The following is a 23,502-nucleotide window of genomic DNA, read 5'->3' as shown; positions in this document are numbered from 1 at the left end:
GTACAGAAATCCTGCATAAAACAAAAAGCCAGCAAAGCATCAGTTAAAAGCAATATTGTGACCCAGAGGTGGCCTGGTACCAACGGTTAGGAAATGTGAAATGAGCACACCACGACAACTTGTTATGCAAATAAAGATTTCAATATTATCAATTCAGTCAATCATCTTATCTAAAGAGAATAGTGTCTGAACATGTGAGAAGTGTCTTTAGTATACTGATTCTCAACTACCAGAGAGGGAAAACACAGCCTTCTATGATAAAGGCTGGAACTTGATGGAGGTTTGAGTGCTGGAACCTTTTTAAAAAAATAAAATAAAAAAATGTAGTGAATTGCAGAGACCTGGCAAGCTGTGCTAGTATTAAGCCAGCTGTTCCATTCCTATTGGTATGGGGGGGGGGAAGCCATTCCTATTTTTCTTAAGCAGGGAAAGGTTACACACCCCATTACATTGAATATATATAAGCACCATTTAACAGGGTGGGGCAGGGCGGAAAAATGCAAATACTAATACCTGCAGCCTTTTCTACATAGACGTTTGCGCTTTTATATCTTGTATTTATTCAGGGGAGGGAGCATTTGGTGGATTCATACACCTTTATTCCATCTTCCATGATGGCAGGCATTCACCCATTGCATTCACCATTTAAGACACATACCCTGAGACAGAGGCAACTGAGATGAAGGCTGCTTCTCCTTCCTGACTCAACCAGAAACTCTATGGATAAGGGATGGAGCTGCATGTGTTGATCAAGTGTGCATGTGCAGTTTTCTAAACTGTTAGATTCTGCATATGTAGCAGGCAGGCAGACTAAAATTCTTGATTTTCCCAGGACAGCTGTGGTGACCCTCATTGGCTAAGAACAATGGAAGGCGAGAATAGGCAGGTTTCTCACAAAATGGGCATTTTGCTGTGTATCTCTGGATCTACAAGGGCTAGATACTTGCTTTTTTAAAATGAAAGCTGGGAATCCAGGCCACCTAATGGGCTAAGCAGGCACTGGTTAGCATGGCTAGAATCTCAGTAAAACCAGGCTCACTGGGCAATTTTGTAACCCTGTCTATGAGGCTTTTTGCCCCATGGCCGCTTTCTGTCTAGTGCAATGGGATTTGCTTCTGACTGAACCTGCTTAGAATCAGGTTACATGCTAGCGAGTTCTGAAAGAACTACAAGGTAAATTTATGAAAGATTAAAAACTCCAAAATCCACAGTTGGGCAATACCTTTGTAAGGATCAAGCAAGGCATTTTCAAAGTAATAGTTGTGCATCCAAATGGACACCCAGTCCTAGCCATTGGACACCAGTGGACACATAAAAAATGAAATATCAATTATTTTATTTTCAAGTCTTGTCTAATGCCAGAACAATTCTTCTGTGATCTTAAAGTTCTAGCATGTGAGGATTCAGTTTTTTTAGTTATTGTACACTATGCAGTTTTTAAATACCTTCTTTACATTACTGCAAAACAAAAATAACCCCCAAATATATTTTTGTAATACCAGAACAGTTGTATTTGTAACTAATTTTTCTAAGTTTTGAAATTAGAGTTTTAGAGAGATGGTAATGATTTTGGTTTTCAGTTCATGTATTTTCTGGTGGGGTGGGCAGGCTGGTAAGAATTTTGCTAGCCTAGTTTCTTTAGCATTTGCAAGGCTGTATTCACTCCCTGTTGTTAAGCTTAAATTACTTTTGCCTCAGTCCAAATGTCAAGGCTTGTACTTGGAGAGGGAAGCCGTATGAATGAAAAAAATGGATACCCAGTAACAATTACTTAAAAAATGCCCTCATACCAACCAAAATGTCATAAAATAGTGGCAAGCTTTTGAGTTCTTTAGAAGTTTTCATCAGGAAAGCCGTTACATAAAGCAGGAGCTGGGAGTGAGGAAAAATGAAAAGCAACAAAGTACAAATATGAGGCTAGATGCAAAGCTTTTAAAAGAACGCAAAATCTTGCCTCTATTTTGTTACATTCTTGTTGGTCCTAAGAAGCACATCGCCCAACTGGATTTTGGAGGGTTTTTTTTTCTTATGGACCAACACAGCTGCCTTTTGCTTTTTAGGAAAGAATGTTGGCAAATAAATACAAATGCACAATATATATATTCTTTCCTAATATCTAACAGAGAAGAGGGTATGAAAGATTTTATGGGGGGAAAATATCTCACAATTTCTTTGGCAATCAGTAGCTCCATAACCACCACCATCCTTGAGAGCCGAAGTTATTCATTATAGTGCCAATTTACACACCTCCCTCTCTTATCAAACTGTTTTGCTTCAAACATCTGCTTGAACAGAGCTGATAGTACTAAGCACATCACGTACAACAATGGCATCATTCCACTGGAAAGTCTCCTAAAATGTACTGGTTCCAGTGTTGTTAAAACACATTTGCTATTGCTACTTTGGTGTCTCCAAGCGCAAGGGTGCCACCCTCTTTCTCTTTGGTGTTTTTATTCTGTTGATATTGTGGAATAGGGGTTGGGACGTTTTTGTTGTAGATGCTTGTCGGCAGTGATTAATGCCATTCAGGGTGAGAGCCTGGGTGGGCTGGAGAGTGAGGGCGAAAGGTGTTAAGTTGCTTATAAAGCTGCAGCCTGCAGAATGAGTCTGTTGAAGGGAAGTGAGTGGACTGTCCCAGGCAAGAGATGGAGTAGTAAGTATTGGTAAACTCAACATTGGTTTGTTTAGTTGGTTGGATGTCCTGTTTTCTTTACCCAGGTGTTTGCTTAAATAGGAAATTCTAATGGTTGTCCTCACTCCAGTTTAGTTTAGTTTGTTTTCCAAAGAGTTGTTCATTAATTTTTTTATGTATTTTTATGAATTCTATAAATTTTGTATAGGTATATTATTCCCCGCTCTGGGATTGAAACATTCAGTGAAGAGAATGAAAAATGGAAATGGACTTCATTCTGGCACTTAGCAACTGTCATCATACACTGACCTTCATTTCTGCTGAATAGTTCTGGTATCTAAGCATAAATTACACAATGTCTTTATAGGACATTCAAGTACAGTTTATAATTGTGGGCTGGAGTTAGAGCTGCCCAGGAAGTACTACTGAAATGGCTAACAAGACACATTCATCTGATTATACTTGGGGTTGGGAATATTACCTGGATTATATAGATCCACTTCCAGTTGATGCAAAAAACCTGAAGGCAAACAGATGTAAGTATTGCTGTTCTCTTTATATGTGAAGGACTGAAGAAAAGCCAACAAATGTAAAACTGTAATCCTTTCAAAAGTCAAATGTTTTTGTAGTACTACCATCTGTGTATTTAAGCTGTGTTTCAGAATGTTTTAAAATGTTTTACTATATTTTAATGTGGTTTAGATTTTGTTTAAAAATCATTTTTAAAAATGTTTTAAACTGCTTTGAGTATGTTTTTCTTTTTGTTAAATTGTCTCGTTTGTGTTTGCCACTCTGGGCTCCTTTTTGGGGAAGGGCGGGATATAAGTTCAATGAATAAATAAATATCCACATGTGGACATTTTTTTCAGCATGCAAATTGTGCCTTTAGATTGGGGTTTCTGGCTATTTCATCACAATAATTTGTTGACAGCACCAAATTCAGTACCAGTCCTATGCAGGTTGTCTACTCAGAAGTCCCACCTAGTTCAGTACAACTCTTTTATCAATTATACATGCATTATGATTGGATGCAAAATATATTTTACTGTCTTCAAAAAGTCATATTTTTTATTGTTTCTGGTTTTGTTACAAAATCACTATCTACTGGAATACATTAATATGTTTTAAACATTTTACTAAACGACAGCTATCTCTCTTACTGTTAAACTTAATCTGAGCTATGTATTGTAAATGTTATACTAATTAAAATAATATTTTGGTATTCATCTTTAATGTTAGGAGTTTCAAGAGGGTGCCCTTACTACGGCTCTGTATTCCCAATCACTGAAAACGGGAGCTTTCCCTGAGTGGATGTAACATTTCATATTAAGAAAAGATATATTAAATGATTTTAGGATCTGCCAGGTATTATTATTTCTTTGTATTTCTTTCCACAGATTCAATTGTCATAGCCTTTTGGATTGGACTTGCTTCTTTTGTGGCATTTCTCTTCCTTATTTTGTTCTACATATCTCGGTCTGGTTCTACACCCATGAAGTAAGTAAGATGTTTTTTCTTCTGCAGATGAAAGAAAGTGTAAGGTTATATGCCCCTATTAAAGATTGAATTTGGATGTCAAGTAAGCATCCTAGATTAATATCTTTTCCATTGGCCCTCTGCTTTTAAAGAAGGGAAATATATGTGCAAAAAAACACGTAGGGTGATGGCTTGGATCTATTTTCTCTTCCACCTATTCAGTTTGTTTTTGAGTGATCTAATTTTTCAAGGGTCAGCCTTTAGATTATAAGCAAGGGAGGCAGAGTATACTGAACCCTCCTGAATGCTGCAGCATGAGAGGATAATTAGAACATATATACAAAGTTTTCTATGAGACAATAACCATGAGCAGATTGAGATACTATTTTGAGATATTGAACAAAGCCCAGGTACATAGTAAACTTTTGTTAAGGATTACATTATTCAAAATGTAAAAGTGTAGTGCTTTTTACATCAAAGTTTAGACCAGCATTTCTCAAAATTCCTAGTAATAAGAACACTTTCTATAACAATTTGTCTTGTGAGGAATGTTTCTGAGAAGTTGATCTGGGTTGCCACCCCACCCAAAAATGCAGAACAGTTTTTTGCTGGTGAATATTATAGGGAAGGATCTGTACTGAAAAAAACAAACTGTTAGATCCAGACCTGCTGTTCCACAAATGGAAGGGCTCTTCCATTCTCTTCCCCATTCTCTGGGGTGAGTGATCTTGCACTCTGGTACTGCTTGCCCCCTTCCCACAGGCATCTGGCTGGACACTGTGAGGATGCTGGACTAAATGGGACACTGGCCTGATCCAGCAGGCTCTAATTATGTTCTTATGAGCTGGTTCCAATGGAGACGACTCCTCTGCAAACTGCACTCCCATGGGAAGAAGGTGAGGGGAAACAATTTTCAGATTCCTACTCCGCCTTGCAGCCCCAGCATGACTTCCCACACTGTTCCAGAGGGCTCCTAACTCTTCAGAGCAGATGGAGGAGCATAATTGGATAAAAACTATCCCCCTTCTGCCCAAGGGAGTATCTAGTTTACAGAATTCCTCTCCACACAACTCTGGATCCAACCCCACAACCTTTTGGGGTCATAGTGGATAGTTCAGTGAATATGTCAAGCCAGCATACAGCCACTGTGAAAAAGGCACAATCTGTGGGAGGGATAATTAGGAAAGGAACTGAGAATAAAATTGCCAGTATCATAAAACTATACAAATCTATGGTGCAACCACACTTGGAATACTGTGTACATTTCTGGTCACCTCACCATAAAAAGGATATTATAGAGCTGGAAAAGGTTCAGAAAAGGGCAACCAGCATTAACAAGAGGATGGAGTAATTATAGAAAAGGTTGTAACATTGGGGACTTTTTAGTATAAATAAAAGGTGAGTAAGAGGAAACATGATAGAGATGTATAAAATTATGCATCGCGTGGAGAAAGTTTTTCTCCCTATCTCATAACACTGGAACCTGTGGACATCCAATGAAGCTAAATGTTGGAGGATTCAGGACAGACAAAAAGAAAGTACTTCTTCACATATTGCATAGTTAAACTAGGGAATTTGCTTCCCCAAGAGGCAGTGATGGCCACCAACATGGATGGCTTTAAAACAGGTTTAGAGAGAACCATGAAGGCTATCAATGGCTACTAGGCATGATGGTTATACTCTGCCTCCATTGTCAGACCATATGCTTCCGAATACCAGTTGCTAGAAACTGCAGGAGGGGAGAGTGCTCTTGCACTCAGGTCCTGCTTGTGCACTTCCCATGGACATCTGGTTGGCCACTGTGAGAACAGGATGGTAGACCAGATGGGCCACTGGCCAGAACCAGCAGGTTCTTCTTTTGTTGTTATGAACTTGAACCCACTAGTTCATCTATGTGACAGCCCTTCAAATATCTGAAGGTGCCTCTCATCTCATCTCCAGACCCACTTCCTTCAAACTTTCCTGATGGAACTTGATCTCTAGGTCCCTCACCGCACATAGAGTGAAGTATGGGAACCTAGTGTGTGACAGCTCTGCAAAAGGCAAATTCCATGGTAGGGATCATTAGGAAAGGTATCAAAAATAAAACTGCCAATATCACAATGCTGTTGTATAAATCTACGGTGTGGCTGCATTTGGAATACTGTGTACAGTTCTGGTCACCTCATCTCAAAAAGGTTATTGTGTAGTTGGAAAGGTTCAGAAAAGGGCAACCAGAATGATCAAGGAGATGGAGCAACTCCCCTATGAGGAAAAGTTGCAGCATTTGGAGCTTTTTAGTTTAGAGAAAATGTGAGTCAGAGGTGACATAATAGAAGTGTATAAAATTATATATGGCATGGAGAAAGTGTGCAGAGAAAAGTTTTTCTTCCTCACTCATAACACTAGAACTCATGGACATCCATGAAACTGAATGCTGGAAGATTCAGGACAGGCAAAAGAAAGTAATTGACATAGTGCATAGTTAAACTATGAAATTCACTCCCACAAGAGGTAATGATGGTCACCAACTTGGAAGGCTTGAAAAGATTAGAAAAAACCATTGAGGATAAGGCTATCAGTGGCTTCTAGCCACGGTGGCTACGTTCTGCCTCCACTGCAGGAAGCAGAATACCTCTGAAAACCAGGTGCTGGGAATAACAAGTGGGGAAAGTACTGCTGTGCTCAGGTTCTGCTTTCAGGCTTCCCATAGGAATCTGGTTGGCCACTGTGAGAAGAAGATGTTGGACTAGATAGGCCATTGGCCTGATCCAGCAGGCTCTTCTTGTGTTCTTATTGATCTTCTACTTTCATAACTGATAAGTAGTGTTTTCTGGGAAGACAATACTGATACTGTATAATTTGGCAACTTTATTCACAGGAATGGAGGACCACAGAAAACGTTTTCATGGAATTATTCAAAAACTATTATTCATCAAAAACATATAACTAATCATGCTAGACCAACGGCTGTAGATAACCAAGTAGAAGAAATTAGAGGGGACGATTCAAACAGTGTTCTGATCTAAACAAGACTGTTGCAACTTTAATTTCAATTGAAATATGCAGCCCATCTGAAGATGAAGTCATACAGAGAAATATATAACCATGAGATAGGTCTAGATGTAACCTCCTCAAGAACAAGTAACCACTTTAGAACATTTGATAAAATTAAGCAGGTTATTAACACAATCAATTATCTCAGCTGTAATATCTAGCAAAAGTTGGTATTAATGTCAGGATTAAATCAGAAACATAAAGTTAAAAATGTGTGTGCAATCAGGCTTCTTTAATCCATTATAGGTGAGCAGTTTTGTAAGTAGTGAAAAAACTTAACAAGAGATGGTTTACTGTAGTTTTTTGCATAATGTAAGAATGTGGCAGATCAGACCAGTAACAGTTCATGGTGTTGTGTGCCTGAATTTATTTTCAAAACACAATTCCTTATATTAAAATAATGTTCTGCTTCAACAGCTGAATGCTCACACCCATCCGAGGCAATTCATGACTCCACTTACTTTATGCAGAAGCTGATGCTAAGAGCCTCACTCATATATAATATTGGTTTTTCCGTACACTGTTTTAATATTTTTCCAACAATACAGCTCTTAGATTGTTAGTCCTCTGAAACGGACTAGCAATCTGACAATAAACAAAATGTTCAAAGTACAGTTGTAGTACTCTACCCGTAAAACTCTAAATGCAGCTGTATCATTCAAGAAAAACTGTTTTAGACATTGGCTAGTTTATATTATTCATATATATTTTATTAGAATTATATAATAGAAATCCATGTGAGATCGATGTTACATTCTTAAAGCTATTAATCAAAACAAGATTTAACATAAGTGAAGGTATTATTCTATTTGTATATTGTTTTTTGTGCTTGCACTCAACTATGTCTCAGACATAACGTTTTCCTAGAGCAGTCTGTAACAGCATCCCTAGGAACATAGGAAACTGCCTTATAGAGAGTCAGACTGTTGGTCCATCTAGCTTAGTATTACCTACGCTGACTGGCAGCAGCTCTCCAGGATTTTAGGCAGGAGTCTGTCCCAGCCCTACCTGGAGACACCACGGATTGAACCTGGGACCTTCTGTTTACAAAACGTATGTTCTACCGAGCCACAGCCCTTCTGCTTCCACTAGAAGCTTCTGTCTAAACTCCATCAAAATGAGCAAGTGCTGCCAAATAGCTCAGCCCCTTTCACCTCCACAATGCCTGAGCAGAGGTTTGTTGTGGCTTTAAAGCCATACTAAGAAACTTTGTGAACATTAATGATAACATTTCACTGACTTCAAGGAAGTTAAAACACCTCCACTCTTAATCTGGAGAACAAGACGTATTGTATAACTCAATTACTCCATGTATTCTCTTTGTTTTAGTGCAAAATGATTTAACTTCAAGCCAACTGTACTAGCTTCAAACCATTTTTTTGCTTTTTCATTGCTAGACCCTTTAAAACATAATACATAAAAAATAGCCTTAAAAACCAACTTTGATAACTGCTGGAAAAATATATTTATTTGAAATCCAGCCTTTTTTTTAAAAAAATTACACCATAACTTTCATGTTACATATGCACAAACAAGTTACAAGTACTAAAACAATGGTCTCTACAGTTTTGAATGGAATAGTTCCCCCCCCCAAAAAAAAATTCAACACATACTTGGCATTTAGGATTGAAAGGCAGGGTGAAAAACTAAGAATGAGTAAATGTCTTTGCAGAGAGAAGCTATACCTTCTTTAAGTTCCCATGTTTGTCGTTCATCACCATTTTGTTTACTATTTGTGGTCCCATATATCAGTTTAACATGAGTTATAAATGTGTCTGGTTGCTTTGCTCCCAGCCAGATGTCTCCAATATAAACAGAAGTGAGGAATATGCCTGCTAGGAAATAAGAAAATAATAGGATCAAACAAGTTCTGTTTTTAAAAGTTGATATATATCCTTCCTTCATTCTGCATATTTACATAGCAGAGTTTCTAATACCTTTTTTTGAAACTGAACTTCTGATATTTATTAAGGGAACCCATGTTCCTCCTTCAAGTCAAAGAAAACAGCTTTGTTAGATGCCCAGGATAGTTACAATGTATTGACTTAAATTAAAACAGAAAAATAGCTGTACCAGAAGCTCATGCATTAGTAATTGTTAAGCATTGTTTTGTCCCTAACTATATTGAGCAGACTCAGGATTGTTTAATTTCTCAAATCAATTTTTAATGTCATTAAAAGATCATATTCTACATTAGTAGTTAATCTCTTAAAATCTTCTGTAAGTCTAAATACGGTATTATATAGCAAAGGGCAAATTTCAATAAGTTTTGTGGGGGAGAAACAAAAATGTATGCATAGTTTTCCCTCAAGTTCCTTACTGAAAATAAAGGAATTACCTTTCTTCATTGTGTCTTCCTCTGTTACTGCAGACAGGCAGAACCTTTTCACAATCTCATGAAAAGGGTTTTTTGTCAAGTTCTGGGAATCCAGTAGGAGAAGCATGATTTCATTAAGCAAAGAGAGATCACTCAGTTCTATGGCATTCTCTTCATAGGCATTATAGACACCGCTGTAAAGCTGAAATATACTGCTTTTCAGTGTTCCATTTTTAAGAATCTCGTCTACCACAGCACTGTTTTGCAAAACACTCTTTTTACACCATTTGAAAGTCAAAAGTACACTTTGTATGTTGAAGCTGCTGTCAACAAGGGACTTCACTAGCCATCTGAATACAAAGTAAGCGATCTTACATGTAAGGCCAGGATTGCCATCTCCACTGTGCTCTTTTGGATGCTTTGCTGGCATATCTAAAAATACAGGCTCCCAGTAGACTAGTACAGATCTCAGAACAGATCTGCATTCTTCTAAATATTTTTTCCCCCACTCAGAGGCCGTTTCTGCCTCTGTTTCAATCTCATTTTTTTTCTGAACAAGTCGGGATGATGTTCGAAAAGGTACCTGTGGTTTGTTTTTGTCTTTAATTTTTTCTGTAGTAGAAGAAAGCAAACAAAGGAATTAATAATTCAAACAAGGAAACGGGAAATTGTTCTTTTTGAGAAGGAACCATTGGTCTTACCATTAAAAAGGGTGTTCAGATGTCTCCAGGTGGTAGGAGTGGAAGCTAGTAGAAGATGCCTTCACAACAGTACCTGTGAGGTTTGGGTAGGTGCAGTTTGATCTTTTCGCATCTCTGCATAATCAATGCTTTGCACCTGTCTGAACCTCTCCCATTGTGAAGACATTCTGTACCATTCCACTTCCACCCTTCTTATCAAGGGAGAACGGTAATGAAGGAATCAATTCTATAATTATTAAAAAGCTGGCAGTAAGACAGGGAAGGATAGATAGAACCTCCTGGTAAGTTGTGCCTATCTATACACATAATTAAAATGTAAGAAATGTAAGCATCATACCTCATGCATCATACAGTGTGAACACTTTTCTCCCCCACCCCCGTCTACACGCTGCTAGCTCCACCCACCACTGCCCGCCTTGGCAAGCAGACAAGGCAGCAGCAGCCTGGGTGACTGGGCAAACAAGAAGGCAGGTGGCTGGTAAGCAGTTTAAGTGGGCAGCGGCAGCCTGGGTGGGTGGGCGGGCAGTAAGTGACCTAGGTGCACTGTGTGATGGCGACATTTGTCCAGCAATGGAGCAATAGTGTGGGGCAGTGGCAGCAGTGGAACAGGAGAGGGAAGTGGCCGAGGAGCACAAGTAGACCCATGGCAGCCAAGGCACGCCAATGCCTGGAGGCACTGGGGGCATTGCAAGGGGAGTGGGGTGCCAGGGGAATGGGAGATTGACAAACAGAATGGTGTTGGGGCGCTGAGAGTGATGGTGATGATGGTGGGTTGGTACTCAAAGAGTGCAGGGGCAAAGCCCTTAGTAAATTATAAAAGTTAATAGGTTTAACATTCAACCAAATCCCAACAGGATAAATAACTCAGTCAGTGAAAATCCAGACATGAACAAGCATATCTTGAAATCGTTGTGACTTCATAGATTTTACATGAAGTGTAGCCAAACATATTTACTCAAATCAAATATTATACACCCTACCTTCCTTTTACATCTACATTAACAAAAGCAATTTCCTACACTTATTAGAAATGAGAACTCTCTTTGATCTACCTAATTCAGTGCTGATTTATAAGTAGAATCACACAAACTCTAAAATTGTGTCTGCTCCCCCACAGTTCATCCTCAATCATCCATCTCTCTCACCCATCCCAAAGTTCAGGCAGGGGGAAGGTGGTTAGTTAAAGACTCCATTTACCACTGGGATAAAAAACACAGTGCAAAGGAGTTTTTCAAATTCTGAAACTGCAGTTAGAGAGGAACTGGAGGCTGACCATTTCCCCAGTTATGCTACTGGATTCAACATTCCAAGGTGCCTCAACAGGTAGATGGAATATTGATATGGTGGTTATTTATAAAGGCAGGATGCCAATTTTGAACTTTAAATATTTTTTTTCTACCTCGATGAATTCTGAACATTCAAACAATATGGGAACTAAATGTGTCCAAGCTTGCAAGTGCCTTAATCTAGCTCCGATGGAAGGTGGTGGCAATGTTAGCATGGAAGTGATAATGGGCGTGTCATTTAAGCACTTCCATTTATTTCAGTAGGAAAATCTCTACCAGCGACATGCAAAATCCTGTTTCCTGGATCATGCCCGATTTTGTAACTGAAGTACAGATATATTTTAACTATTTTTATTTCCCTTTCAATTTTGATTCTTTAGGAATTTTGCTCCTAAAAAGAGTCCTGCATGGTGCCAATATTAGTGACTTTTCAGCATCAGGAAAGGGCTTCCTCTTCTTCCCTGCATTTGATGGAATATTATAAACTGGTTGCTGTATCTAAGTTGGCTCACGTGGTGGTGTTTTTCAGCTGCTGGTGAAACCTTTGAATTGTTTTTTGAGACTAGTTTTTGTATTGTTATGATACATTGTTATGATAGTGTTATGATGTTTAATTATTTGGGGTTGTTATGCTTTACACTGGCTGTAAAGCGCCTAAAGTCAGCCCTCTATAAGGTGACCAACAAACTGAAATACTACTAGTAGTTATACTCTTAAATGTATTTTCAGAATTTTGTTGAAAGCAGCTGACCTTCTTTAAATGAACAGTGCATTTAGAACTTACTGAGCAATTCTTTAGCTTGGTAGTGTTGAGCGAATATCTGAAGATCATTTTGAAGTTCCACATCTTTGCTAAGTATGCTCCACTTGTGCAAGAGCAGCAGAACATCTTTGTTTGAAAGGACATGTTCATTCACAGTGAATCTGTCCATTTCTCTGAAGGCCTCAATAACCACAAAACGGTATTCCAATACTGAACTTAATGTGCTGAAAAACTGTATCAATTTAGCAGAATCTGAGTTGGTCCTATTTGGCAGGAGATGGAAAGTTAAAATAAAACATTTATATGATCTAACATTGCTCAACCCAAATAATGACTAAACTTAAAGCAAACTGTGAGTTTAAAAGCAAACAACTTTTGTTTGGAAGGAAGTGATGATTAATTTATGTCTAAAACAAAAGAAGAAACAAAGGGACATAAATTGCAACAAAAAGACTTGCAGTGAAATATGAAGGCTACATTTGTTATCAAACTGCATACTTTGGTGTGATTTACATGCAACATTGAACTGTAGTTTAAAGTAAACTACGACTTAATGTGCACAAGTACTTTGCTTCTCCATTCTGAGCTGTGCCGCTTAGGAAAAGATACAAGCCAGAGTCTGGCTTGTCATGATGTGCATAAACGGCCCTTAATTTGTTTCTCTTTGAACACACCAGTTGAAGCCAAGGTTTGTTCTGTGCTTATCATTTGGGGGGTGTTTGGAGGAAACAAACTATGAGCCCAGGTTCACACACCCCAGAAGCCAGACTCTGATTTGTTTCTTCTTCTATGTGATACAGTTAGGCATGGTGGAGGAGCAACAGGCTTGTGTGCGTTAAATAATAAACGATGCCTTAAAGTTGTATGCAAACCAGGAAACTGTAGGATTTACACTCTCTAAGAGAACGATTCATGGGCTAGTTGTGTGCAAATAGCCAGCTCAGTTTAATGGCTTTTGAATTTACTGTTTTCTCCTGCAGTACAGGTACATTTTTCATTCAGGGATACCCAAGTGCTTGATGTACACGGTTTTCAGTGTATGACTTTCCTAGACATGCTGGGATGCAGAAAACAAAAAAAGCTACATTTGTTTTATTGGTGATTAGGTTATATAGACAACTGAGACAACTCAGATAATAAACAGTACACAATGGCAGAGTCAGGCTAAATAGAAACGTGGCCAGTGAAAAGACAACATAACATCTTGCTAAGGCTGAGAATGACTCCAAGGATTAATAACTGCCAACATTCACTGAGAACTAAGGTTCTGAAGAACTGCAGTAGATGATACATACCATACTCAATTATTTCAAGAAGGCATAGACCAGTAAATGCTAAACAGACTTTAGCAGTGCTTCTCCGTGGCCACTGCTCACAGACTTGATTATGTTTTTATAAAAGTGGAATCGAAATTCAAATAAATAAAGAAGTGAATGCACTGTATATTGAAGGCAGGCTCCCACTGGGCAGAATTATCAGTGGGCCGCTAAGACATTACTAACTGACTTTGTGCCAACCAATGCATTTCAGAACTCTGTAGATAAGATAAACTAATTTCAAAAATGATTATTTTTCATTGTGGATGGTAGCAAAGTGGTACCATGAAGACACTTAATGAAACTTAATTCCAAATAGTAATACAATTACGGGATGCTTTTGAAAACATAGAAGAAAATACCTACTGAACATGTTTAAGAAGCATTAACAAAATGTGGAGAAATTCACTGACAAGCTGGAGAGGAAGGAATTTTTGATTCTCTAGCAGCTTCTTATCAGATGTTCCAGGTGACTTTTGCTTATCTCCTAAATTGGTTACCCAAAGAGTATGGACTAAGGAGATCACATGATTTAGCATCTTGGTTTCTAGAAACCTAGAATATAAAATAAATAAAAAGTGGGACAAACTCATTTAAACATTTATTTTACAGCAAAGAAAGTTACAACAGTGCTCCAATACAATATTAAAAAAAATAATCTGTCTCATTCATTCCCTGCCAGTCTTATAAGCCTGCCCACACAAAACATTTTCCTTAAAACTGTCTTTCATCTGTATCTTTTGAGGAAGAAGTTAGAATAGAAGAGAGAAACCCATCACTCTGAATCTGCAGTGTAAGTTCCTACTGATGTATTTATTTGTAGGTAACCTACAGTGTAAGAGTCACTGTTGGATTGAAACCTTGGGTAGACTTTAACCATGCATTTAGGGAATTTACATTTCCCATATCAAACCAAATCATAATTTTTTGACGTATTGGCAAATAGTGTGGAATCAGAAGCTTTGTTCAATAGCTTTTTAGAGTAGGCCACAGCAAGCCAACAATTGGATCCTACTTCATTTAATCTATACCAGTTTAATAAGGAGCCTTATGGTTTAAGTCCTCCTCTAGGATGCACACCTTAACGTGGTGAGGAGGTCTGAGAGTGTCAAAGAAGCTGAGAGCAATGCCGTCAGGAGTCTAGACCAAGAAGTAAGTGGAGTTGACTCGCCTGGAATTGTGTTTAGAATTGCAGCCTTAATTGCAAACTGTGACATCTATGAGCAAAGATACTTATGCTAACCTCTTGCTCTCTCACATATATCCTCATTTTGTATGTGTAAAACAGAATTTATTTAGCAGTGAGTCATAAGTACTCTTCTATGTACCTTTTCTCTAGTACAGATAATACCCAAGTTAAAAGGCTATGATCTCTTATTAGCTGATAGGCAGCTTTGGTGATATATGCAGCATTTTGAAGTATTTCCAGAATCTGATGCTGAAAGACAAAACGAAACATACCATTACATAAGATGTCCTTAATACTCTTCACAACTGCAATTTTAAGCCTTTGGAAATGAAGCAATAGAAAAACAATTACATCTAATTATCTGCATACATGATACAAGTTTTATGGCGCTTAAAAAATGAACAGTCTTTGGCAGTGAAAACACCTAACGTGGCTACCACTTTGAAATTTACAGTATCTTCTAATAATCTCAGAAGTGTGGGCAGAATCCAGCCCTATGTGCCTGCTCTGAGAAATGAAGTTGGCACATGTGCCTCTGACATCACAGCCTATAGAGGGGAAAAGATGGTGTCTCAGTCTCTAGTTTAACATTCATCAGACTGAGTACCAGATGAGGAAACAGACAGAAGCCAGGTGATAGTCCAAACAGTGGCCTCCTGGGTAGGGCAATTAGCAGGGTCTGATCCACCTGGACCCTAACCAACCTGTATGCAATGGTTTGTATTTCTTGACACCCAGGTCTTTGCATGCTGGACCATACACAGCTGAGCATGCGCTACACCTGGAGGTCGGATGGGGACAAAACGTGTCCACCTGCTCCTATTGGTTAGTGGTATGTTTTGATATATACCTGGAGCTTCCCTGCCATGCATTCTGCACAGATTTTGCAGGAGTTAAATCCTGTCTCCTATTTCTAGCAAAACCCTGCCCCTTCAATAAGGTATGCCAGCATGTATTCTTCACATTTTCATGTAGGCTACACAAGTTACAATATGTGGCAAGCTTTTTTACTTAACATTTTTTACTTTTTTACTTAACATTTTACAATTGGTTGCAGTAAGTATAAATTTCCTATTTATAATGATAATATCAGGTTGGCATCATAATTAGAGTTAAGTAGTTCACTCTGGAAAGAAAGGAACAGTCTAATTCATCATAAAGAAATTTTCTTTCTTACATTCATTTCTTAAAGCTACATAATGGAGGGTTTGTTGCCATAATTAGAATGTTCCAGATTTTGTACAGCAAATTTTCCACTAATACAGATTTTCAGATAGTGTGTTATTGTCATTTAGGTGGTTATTATTACATTCGGGACTAAATCTGTTTTGCAGTTCTTCCTTGGATTATCCCCTGAAGAAACAAATCTGACAGATTACATTACATTCTATATCTTAAAACCTATCAATTATCCTTCAGATCTCAGCCACAAACTGTTGGACAACCAGACTTTCCTAATACATGTGAAAAAGGTACCTTTTGATTTACAACCTCTCCACCATTGCTCTGATCCTGTTCTATACATTATTTTTAATTACTGCAAATTAAAATACTATCAGAACATTGCCTTCAAAAGCTTTCCTTCAACTTTATGCAATATGTATAGCAACCCTGTATCATAATGCAGACCAAAATTCTAGGCATACTTTCACTTGTTTATGTAAGAGTATCCTAGTATCCTAGATTCCAGTGTTTTTAACAATTTAACAAACCTTTTTTATTTTCTTTTTTAAAAACACACTGCTTAGCACTAGGACATAGTATTTATTTTCAGTTTTTGTTTGAAGCCCCAAGTTTTCCATTCCTAGGAAACTACCAACTTTGATAAAATCCAACTAGCAAATAATGAAAAGAAACACTGGATGAATTATATTTAGTCAACATATCTTTCATATGCAAGTTCACTCAGAAGTTCTATTGTGTCCAATGAAGCCTATTCTCAAGTAAGTGAACAGGGACTGCATCTTTATAATATTACCATGGATCATGTCCAAATATCCTCCTGTCAGATTTTACAACTAGTGGTAAGGAAAGGTAAATACAGTAGGGCCCTGCTTTTCGGCATTCCACTAATACAGCAGTGTCAGCAGGGCGATCAGCTGTAGCGTGAGGAGCTCCAGCCACCGCGTTCTAACTGGCAGCAATCAGCGGCTGGAATATAGTAGGGCTCCACTTTCCAGTGGTTTTTGCTTTTCGGCAAGGGTCTGGAACGTAACCTGCTGTATGAGTGGGGCCCTACTGTACCAGTGTACACTATACAAACTTTCATGATAGCCACAGACATTACAATAGCTGTCACATTAAATACTTAATTAGATTGTTTCATTTTAATACAGGACTGAATAAGAGTAGTTATGAAAAAAAGTCATCATATATCCTGCTTTCAGCAAAAAGCTTTTTGGAGTATCTTATCTATTTCAGTTATATTTTACCTTGGAGGCTTCATCACACAGTGGACTATGGAAGAAAGAGAGGATGACATGGAAAATTCTCTGATAATCATATAATTCATAGCAATGTTTATCTCTCAGTCCTTCCCCAATAATTGTTAGAATCCACTGACGCTCCATTTTGTGCTGGAAAACAAGGAGCACAAATTATATTACAACTTATATTCCACTGTATTTCTTCGCCATGGTTAGTTAGTTAGTTGTTCTTTATTTATATCCCGCCATCCTTCCAATACTGGAACTTGCGGCGGCTTCCAGATAAAAGCACATATAATTAAAACATACAGAATCTACATTAAAATGAAATTAAACTACATCCAATATTAAAACCAATCATACTGCTAGATAAAAAGGAATCAAAACCAATTTAAAAATAGTAAAATTCGGCATTAGTAGTGCAGTTCCCAGCAGTCCCAACTTTAGCAACCATCACTACCAAAAGCTTGTTGGAATAGGAAAGTCTTTGCTTGATGCTGGAAGGACTGCAGGGAGGGGGTCATTCTTATATCCCTAGGAAGAGCATTCCACAGCCTAGGAGCCGCCACCGAGAAGGCCCTATCCCGCATCCCCACCAATTGTACTTGAGAGGAGGTGGGTACTGAGAGAAGGGCCTCTCCTGAAGATCTCAGGGCCCGGGCAGGTTCATACAGGGAGATACGGTCTGATAAATAGCCTGGACCTAAGCCGTATAGGGCTTTATAGGTCATCACCAGCACTTTGAATTGTGTTCGGAAACAGACTGGCAGCCAGTGGAGCTTTTTTAACAGGGGGGTAGTATGGTCCCTGTAACCCGCCCCAGTTAACAATCTGGCAGCAGCACGTTGAACCAGCTGGAGTTTCCGAACAGTCTTCAGAGACAGCCCCACGTAGAGTGCGTTACAGTAATATAAGCGGGATGTAACTAAGGCATGTGTCACCATGGCCAAGTCTGACGGTTCAAGGAACGGGAGCAGTTGGCGCACCAGTCTCAACTGTGCAAAAGCGCTCCTGGCCACCACAGAAACCAGGGAGTACAGGTTTAAAGCTGAGTCCAGGAGCACACCCAAACTGCGAACCTGTGTCTTCAGGAGGAGTGTAACCCCATCCAGCACCGGCTGTATCCCTATTCCCTGATTTGCCCTACGACTGACCAGGAGCACCTCTGTCTTATCTGGATTAAGCTTCAATTTGTTCGCCCCCATCCAGTCCACCACTGATGCCAGGCACTGGTTTAAAACCGAGACAGCTTCCTTGGAAGTAGGTGGGAAGGAGAAATAGAGTTGGGTGTCATCAGCAAATTGATGGCACCGAACCCCAAACCCCCAGACAACCGCTCCCAGCAGTTTCATGTAGATGTTAGATGGTTGTACAAATGAGATGTCTCCAACCGAACTGTTTCAGAAAAAGGAAAAAAAAACTGATCCTGTAAACTGAGACATGGAAATGGACTGCCTTCAAGTAGATCCCGACTTATGGCTACCCTATGAATAGGGTTTTCATGGTAAGTGGTATTCAAATGGGGTTTACCATTGCCTCCCTCTGAGGCTAGTCCTGCCCAGCTGGCTAGGGCTTGCTCAGCTTGCCACAGCTGCAGAAGCCAGCCCCTTCCTTGTCCGCAACTGCCAGCTGGGGGGCAACTGGGCTCCTTGGGACTATGCAGCTTGCCCATGGCTGCACAAGTGGCAGGGCACGTAACCTGAGCCACTCACTGTGGGGGTGATCTTTAGCTGGCCCTTTATGCTGGGAACTGCACTACTAATGCCAAATTTTACTATTTTTAAATTGGTTTTGATTCCTTTTTATCTAGCAATATGATTGGTTTTAATATTGGATGTAGTTTAATTTCATTTTAATGTAGATTCTGTATGTTTTAATTATATGTGCTTTTATCTGGAAGCCACTGCGAGTTCCAGTATTGGAAGGATGGTGGGATATAAATAAAGAATAACTAACTAAATAACTTATACCCTGGAGTCATGAGTGGGGATTTGAACTCACAGACTCTGGTCTCCCAGCCAGGCTCTTCTCCCCACTATGCTATACCAGCTGTCAAACTGATACACCCCCCCCCAATATGCTGGTACTTGGTGACTCAATATTATGCACATTTCTTATTTTAAATGAATTAGACAATTTGCACCATTTTTCTTCATTCAACATGTGATTCACAACAAGTCACATACTGAATGCAGAAAAATGATGCAAACTTGGAATTTCTTTTGAAAGCAACAGGTGTAGTGAATGGCAGGGGAAAAAAAGTGAGTGGCCAGCCTGAATGGGACAGCACAATAGAAAGAGGTGACAGCCATGTGGACATAAATCTCCATGTCTGAACAATGGGCCTGGAATCTTTTGCTATGCTCAGTGTTTAGAAGTGAAGATCCTGGGTCCTGCATTCAACTTAAAAGTCCTGCATTCAACTGAGAATTAAACTCAGGGCTTTGGTTAGAACAAAAAAAGAAAGTTGAGATCCTCAGACTCACTCGACAGGTATCAGATTCTATATTTTGTATACACAGAATCCTAGACAAACAACTGTGCTATTTAGAAATAACAGTTTATACAACACAGATTTCCATTACCTCTAAATCAAAACTATAGAAAAGCTGAAAAAATCCTGGCACTTTCTTCAAATCCAAATATTGGTGAGATAGAAGGAACTTGTTCAGCTTTGTGTACATGTGCTCCTCTGTAAAATAAACAGAATGGCTAATGTAGCATGGAAAAGCTTCATAATTCCCATAATTAAAAACAGTCAAGAAATACATTTATTTTATACTCTAATTTTATAAAACAGGCTATGTTACTGCATGGTAAATCTGACACTGCAGGGATCAACTCTCATTTTACTCTCTCGATTAAATCTAATTTTCATTAAAATAATAAAGACTCTCTCACTCTCTCACACGCGCAAGCATGTAAGCAGATGATCACAGGAATATCTAGACTAGAAATAACCATTTGTTTCAAAGCCACCCTTGTTCGGCCCAAAACCAATTCAACCAAAACATTTAACAGAAATATAATTTGTTATCTTATGAAGAAACAGCTTTTTCTAGAATACCTGGCTTCAGCATTTGGTGGGCTACTCTAGAGATATAGAGTGCCAAAGGGAAAGTAAATCTGAGATTTGGTTGTCTGATTCCATTTTGCACAACATCCATAAGGTAAAGCAACTGAAACACAAGAGAAAAGGAGAGAAACAATTAGGAAACATGTTGTATTACCCCCTCAGCATCAGCTCAATGGCACCCACAACATTCATCTGTACATGAACACACAACAGCATTTTCTTCATAGGAATTGCAGACAAATATATGCAAATCATATTCTAGAAATTGTAATTCAAACCCATGAATTCAAACTAGAATTCATACCCTAATAATATTCATACCCTAATAATACAGAATGGATGCGGTAGAATGACATAAGAAATTATTACTAGTACAAATACTATAAAAATCATATAAGAAATATTAAGTTCTGTACTTCACTCATGTGTTGAATCCTATATATAAACTGCAAACCGCCGAGAGAGCTTCGGCTATGGGGTGGTATATAAATACAATAAATAAATAAATAAATAAATAAACTGGAAAGTTGGGGGGGGGAATTACACAGTACCTTGAAAATTAGAAGCACACTGACATCTTTAATGGTGAAAAATTAGCAAGACATTTATCCTATGAGATGCTTACAGAGCAAGTTTAGTCTTAGCCAGACACGTTTTCAAGGACTGCTAAAGTTAACTCATTCTTACCTGCTTCTGTTCTCTAAATCGAGCCCCTTCCAGATGAGACCGAAAAGAGCTCAGGACATAATATGCTGCTGCTCGCATGTTACTGTCATAGCTGCTAAGGGCAGCCACTGCCAGGCCCAAGGCATTGACTTCAACCAACTTACGACATGCTACAACACATTCTACAGAAAAAGGAGTGGGGACAGTTTTAAGATGTTTGTAAAAGAAAACTCTCAAAAAACCTTTAAAAAGACAATTTTAGGAAGAATAAATTATAAGTACGCATGTTAAAAGAGCAATCTCTAACAGAATGAATGCCTGATCAGAAAATTGTCCTCTTTTATTCTGTGATAAAGAATAATTCAAGACAGACTCTCATGGAATTGCCTCTGCTTAAGCAGGTAACTTCTCCAAACAGAAAGACACCAACTAGCTTGCACTCTGATTTCCATTCTGGCACCACCCACGCAACATCCATTTGTACCCTTCCCTCCCTCTCTGTTCAGCTATGCCAAGGTGCACATTCAAGGTCAGTTAAAATAGATTAATTACTGTTAACCACACTTCTGTTTGCACCATGTGATATTGAATAGTTTGTTAAAAAGGATTTGTATTCCTGTTCCATCAGTTCATGCATATTTGTGGAGCAGTGGTTCTCCTCCAAGCTACTGATTTTGAGTGTCATGTCAGAAGGCAGAGCAGCTGCAACTTAATCCCCCCTCCATTAACAACCCCCTCCCCTTAATAAAAAAGGATAAGCAATATTGTTCTGCATTTTATGTGTAAGGCCTAAATTTACGGGGGGGGGGGAGTTTAATTTGGAGATCTGAGTATAGGTCACGGAAGGAAATTATTTACACAGGACCTGACCTTGCAAAATGAAATCTACAGTTGGCATGCAAAACAGTATGCTTAATTTATGTTGGACATACAGTTTGTTTACAAAACCTTGGAAAGATCTGGGGGAAATAGCTGCTGAGATAATTATCAGTTCTAGATATTGCCAGTGTTACAGTTTTCCTTTCTGTGTTTCATTTGGGGTTTTACGCCCAGTGAGAAGTAATTATGGAACATTTATTCACAGGGTGCTGTTAGAAATGCATGAAGGAAGCAAAAATGTAACAAAGGCCCTTCAGACCACCTGCTGAAATAGCCCAGCGTGTTTCTGATTGTTCTACAGAGCATGTTCAGAGTGAACTGCAGTCAAAAGATTCCATGGAGGCACCAGGTTCTTAAAAGATTCTTTGAAGGACAAAAAGGATTGTGGCATGCAGTAAGTGGGAGAAAGTCTTGAAGAACTGACATGGATGGACAGTCAGCAAAAGAAACAAATTGGAACCAAAGCAAGATCTCTAGTTCGGATGGTGTTACTGAGAAAGACAAGAATGATATGGAAAATAGCTGGTTTTGCCCACTGTAGGATGGACAGTCTTCAGTTGAAAGTTCCCATGTCCTAAGTTAATACTTTCACACCCACAGAATGCCCTGGTGCTACTGATCAGACAAGAGCTTATTTTTGGTAACACAAAGCCTCCAAGCTAAGAGAGACGATGGCAATGACACCGCTACCCGACCGCCTGCCACAAGGAAAGGAAAATAAGAGGAGGTGGACAGGGGTGGTGGTTGGAGGAAGGGGAAGAGGTTGGCATTCCAAACATGAAAGATTGTCTTTCCCCACCCAAGACTAAAACCAAGATCTGCTTCACCTTATTTTAAAAAGCTACTTTCTCCTTCTACCGGACACCCTACAATGCTGTAGTGACTACGCAATCTCTTTTCTTTCAAATTTGGATTTGGCCATCCTGCCTCCTGTGTATCTTTCTCAAAATACAGCTCATGTGACATATCTACATGTACCTTCCCAGTCACTCCCATTTCCCTCTATGCCCTCTCTCGCTGCTTTTACATAATCAATCCAGTGGCAACTAATATTACTCTTAAGATTAACAAGTCTAGCTATCTAAAATTCCTGCAAAACAGACTAATGGATTATAGTACTAGGGCAGGAGATACTGGCCAGGGGAAAAACACACACACACCCTTCACATGTGAGTGCAGCTTCAGATGATGTTCTTCACCCATCTCAGAAATCCTTCTGCCACCCTCATGCTCCCTGCTCATAATCAACTTATTCCCCTTGGTAAGTGGTTTTCTATGGTTGCGCCATACAATTCCATGGTAGTGGTGGTGTTAGTTTTTTAAAAATACATATATAATTCAAAATATAAAAGAGCAACTTTTTTGGTCAATTTTATGATTGATCTCTGCTCATTACACTACTTTGCTTTCAAAGCAATTACATGATCAACTAGCCATCTGTTTTAGAAGATGTCACTGCTACTGTGGCAAATACAAACCAGATGCCATGATGTAGTGTCTACCCAGAGAACAACAGGAAAGGGTAGCTGAAAAACTTGCTCATGATAAAACATTTTCAAGCATTTTATACACAGACAAGACAGATATAATATCCTTTGTGTAGTTCAACCAATGAGCATAAAGAAATTGCATCCAATTATACAGGCCTCAGTCTAAACCAAGAACACAAATAAAAAGCAAAGGAAGCAGTATTGGTCCACAAGAAATATCCGAAAATCCACGATTGGGAATTACCTTTG

The 23,502-nt window shown here is 38.9% G+C and overlaps 2 protein-coding genes across 7 annotated transcripts in view; one reads left to right on the top strand and one right to left on the bottom strand.

Annotated features, from left to right (window-relative positions):
• Window positions 1-3,005: 3,005 nt before the first annotated feature.
• Window positions 3,006-22,028, top strand: MRAP (melanocortin 2 receptor accessory protein). Of its 3 annotated transcripts, XM_061627824.1 has the most exons (4): window positions 3,006-3,168; window positions 4,030-4,129; window positions 16,136-16,188; window positions 21,969-22,028. In XM_061627824.1, exons 1-4 carry the CDS (start codon window positions 3,063-3,065, stop codon window positions 21,977-21,979), a joined length of 270 nt encoding a protein of 89 aa, XP_061483808.1. In that variant the 5' UTR covers window positions 3,006-3,062; the 3' UTR covers window positions 21,980-22,028. The 3 variants fall into 3 exon arrangements, with proteins under 3 accessions (XP_061483808.1, XP_061483809.1, XP_061483807.1); XM_061627825.1 differs by lacking the exons at window positions 16,136-16,188; window positions 21,969-22,028 and adding an exon at window positions 11,829-12,065; XM_061627823.1 differs by lacking the exons at window positions 16,136-16,188; window positions 21,969-22,028 and adding an exon at window positions 6,969-9,305.
• Window positions 6,962-23,502, bottom strand: part of URB1 (URB1 ribosome biogenesis homolog) — a 78,715-nt gene continuing 62,174 nt past the window's right edge. For 3 of the 4 annotated variants that reach the window (XM_061627818.1, XM_061627819.1, XM_061627822.1), the window contains exons 31-39: window positions 20,906-21,066; window positions 20,210-20,321; window positions 19,728-19,834; window positions 17,149-17,292; window positions 14,856-14,965; window positions 13,894-14,082; window positions 12,233-12,474; window positions 9,483-10,073; window positions 6,962-8,979 (exon numbers count right to left, since the gene is read on the bottom strand). In XM_061627818.1, the coding sequence (XP_061483802.1) occupies window positions 8,765-8,979; window positions 9,483-10,073; window positions 12,233-12,474; window positions 13,894-14,082; window positions 14,856-14,965; window positions 17,149-17,292; window positions 19,728-19,834; window positions 20,210-20,321; window positions 20,906-21,066 (1,871 nt within the window). In that variant the 3' untranslated portion in view covers window positions 6,962-8,764. The remainder of the gene's footprint in view (window positions 8,980-9,482; window positions 10,074-12,232; window positions 12,475-13,893; window positions 14,083-14,855; window positions 14,966-17,148; window positions 17,293-19,727; window positions 19,835-20,209; window positions 20,322-20,905; window positions 21,067-23,502) is intronic. The other variant, XM_061627820.1, reaches the window with a different exon arrangement.

This window comes from Rhineura floridana, chromosome 5 (genome assembly GCF_030035675.1).
Source record: "Rhineura floridana isolate rRhiFlo1 chromosome 5, rRhiFlo1.hap2, whole genome shotgun sequence".
Taxonomy (NCBI): Eukaryota; Metazoa; Chordata; class Lepidosauria; order Squamata; family Rhineuridae; genus Rhineura; species Rhineura floridana.
The sequence above is the reverse complement of the archived record's forward strand: the minus strand, read 5'-3'. Positions and strand labels throughout refer to the sequence as shown.

Bases quoted from the DNA above. Each gene is read 5' to 3' on its own strand.
- MRAP (XM_061627823.1), top strand. From the start codon at position 3,063: ATGGCTAACAAGACACATTCATCTGATTATACTTGGGGTTGGGAATAT. The intron at 3,169-4,029 runs GTAAGTATTGCT...TTCTTTCCACAG, and splicing joins AAACCTGAAGGCAAACAGAT to ATTCAATTGTCATAGCCTTT. The intron at 4,130-6,968 runs GTAAGTAAGATG...CTTTATTCACAG, and splicing joins TCTGGTTCTACACCCATGAA to GAATGGAGGACCACAGAAAA.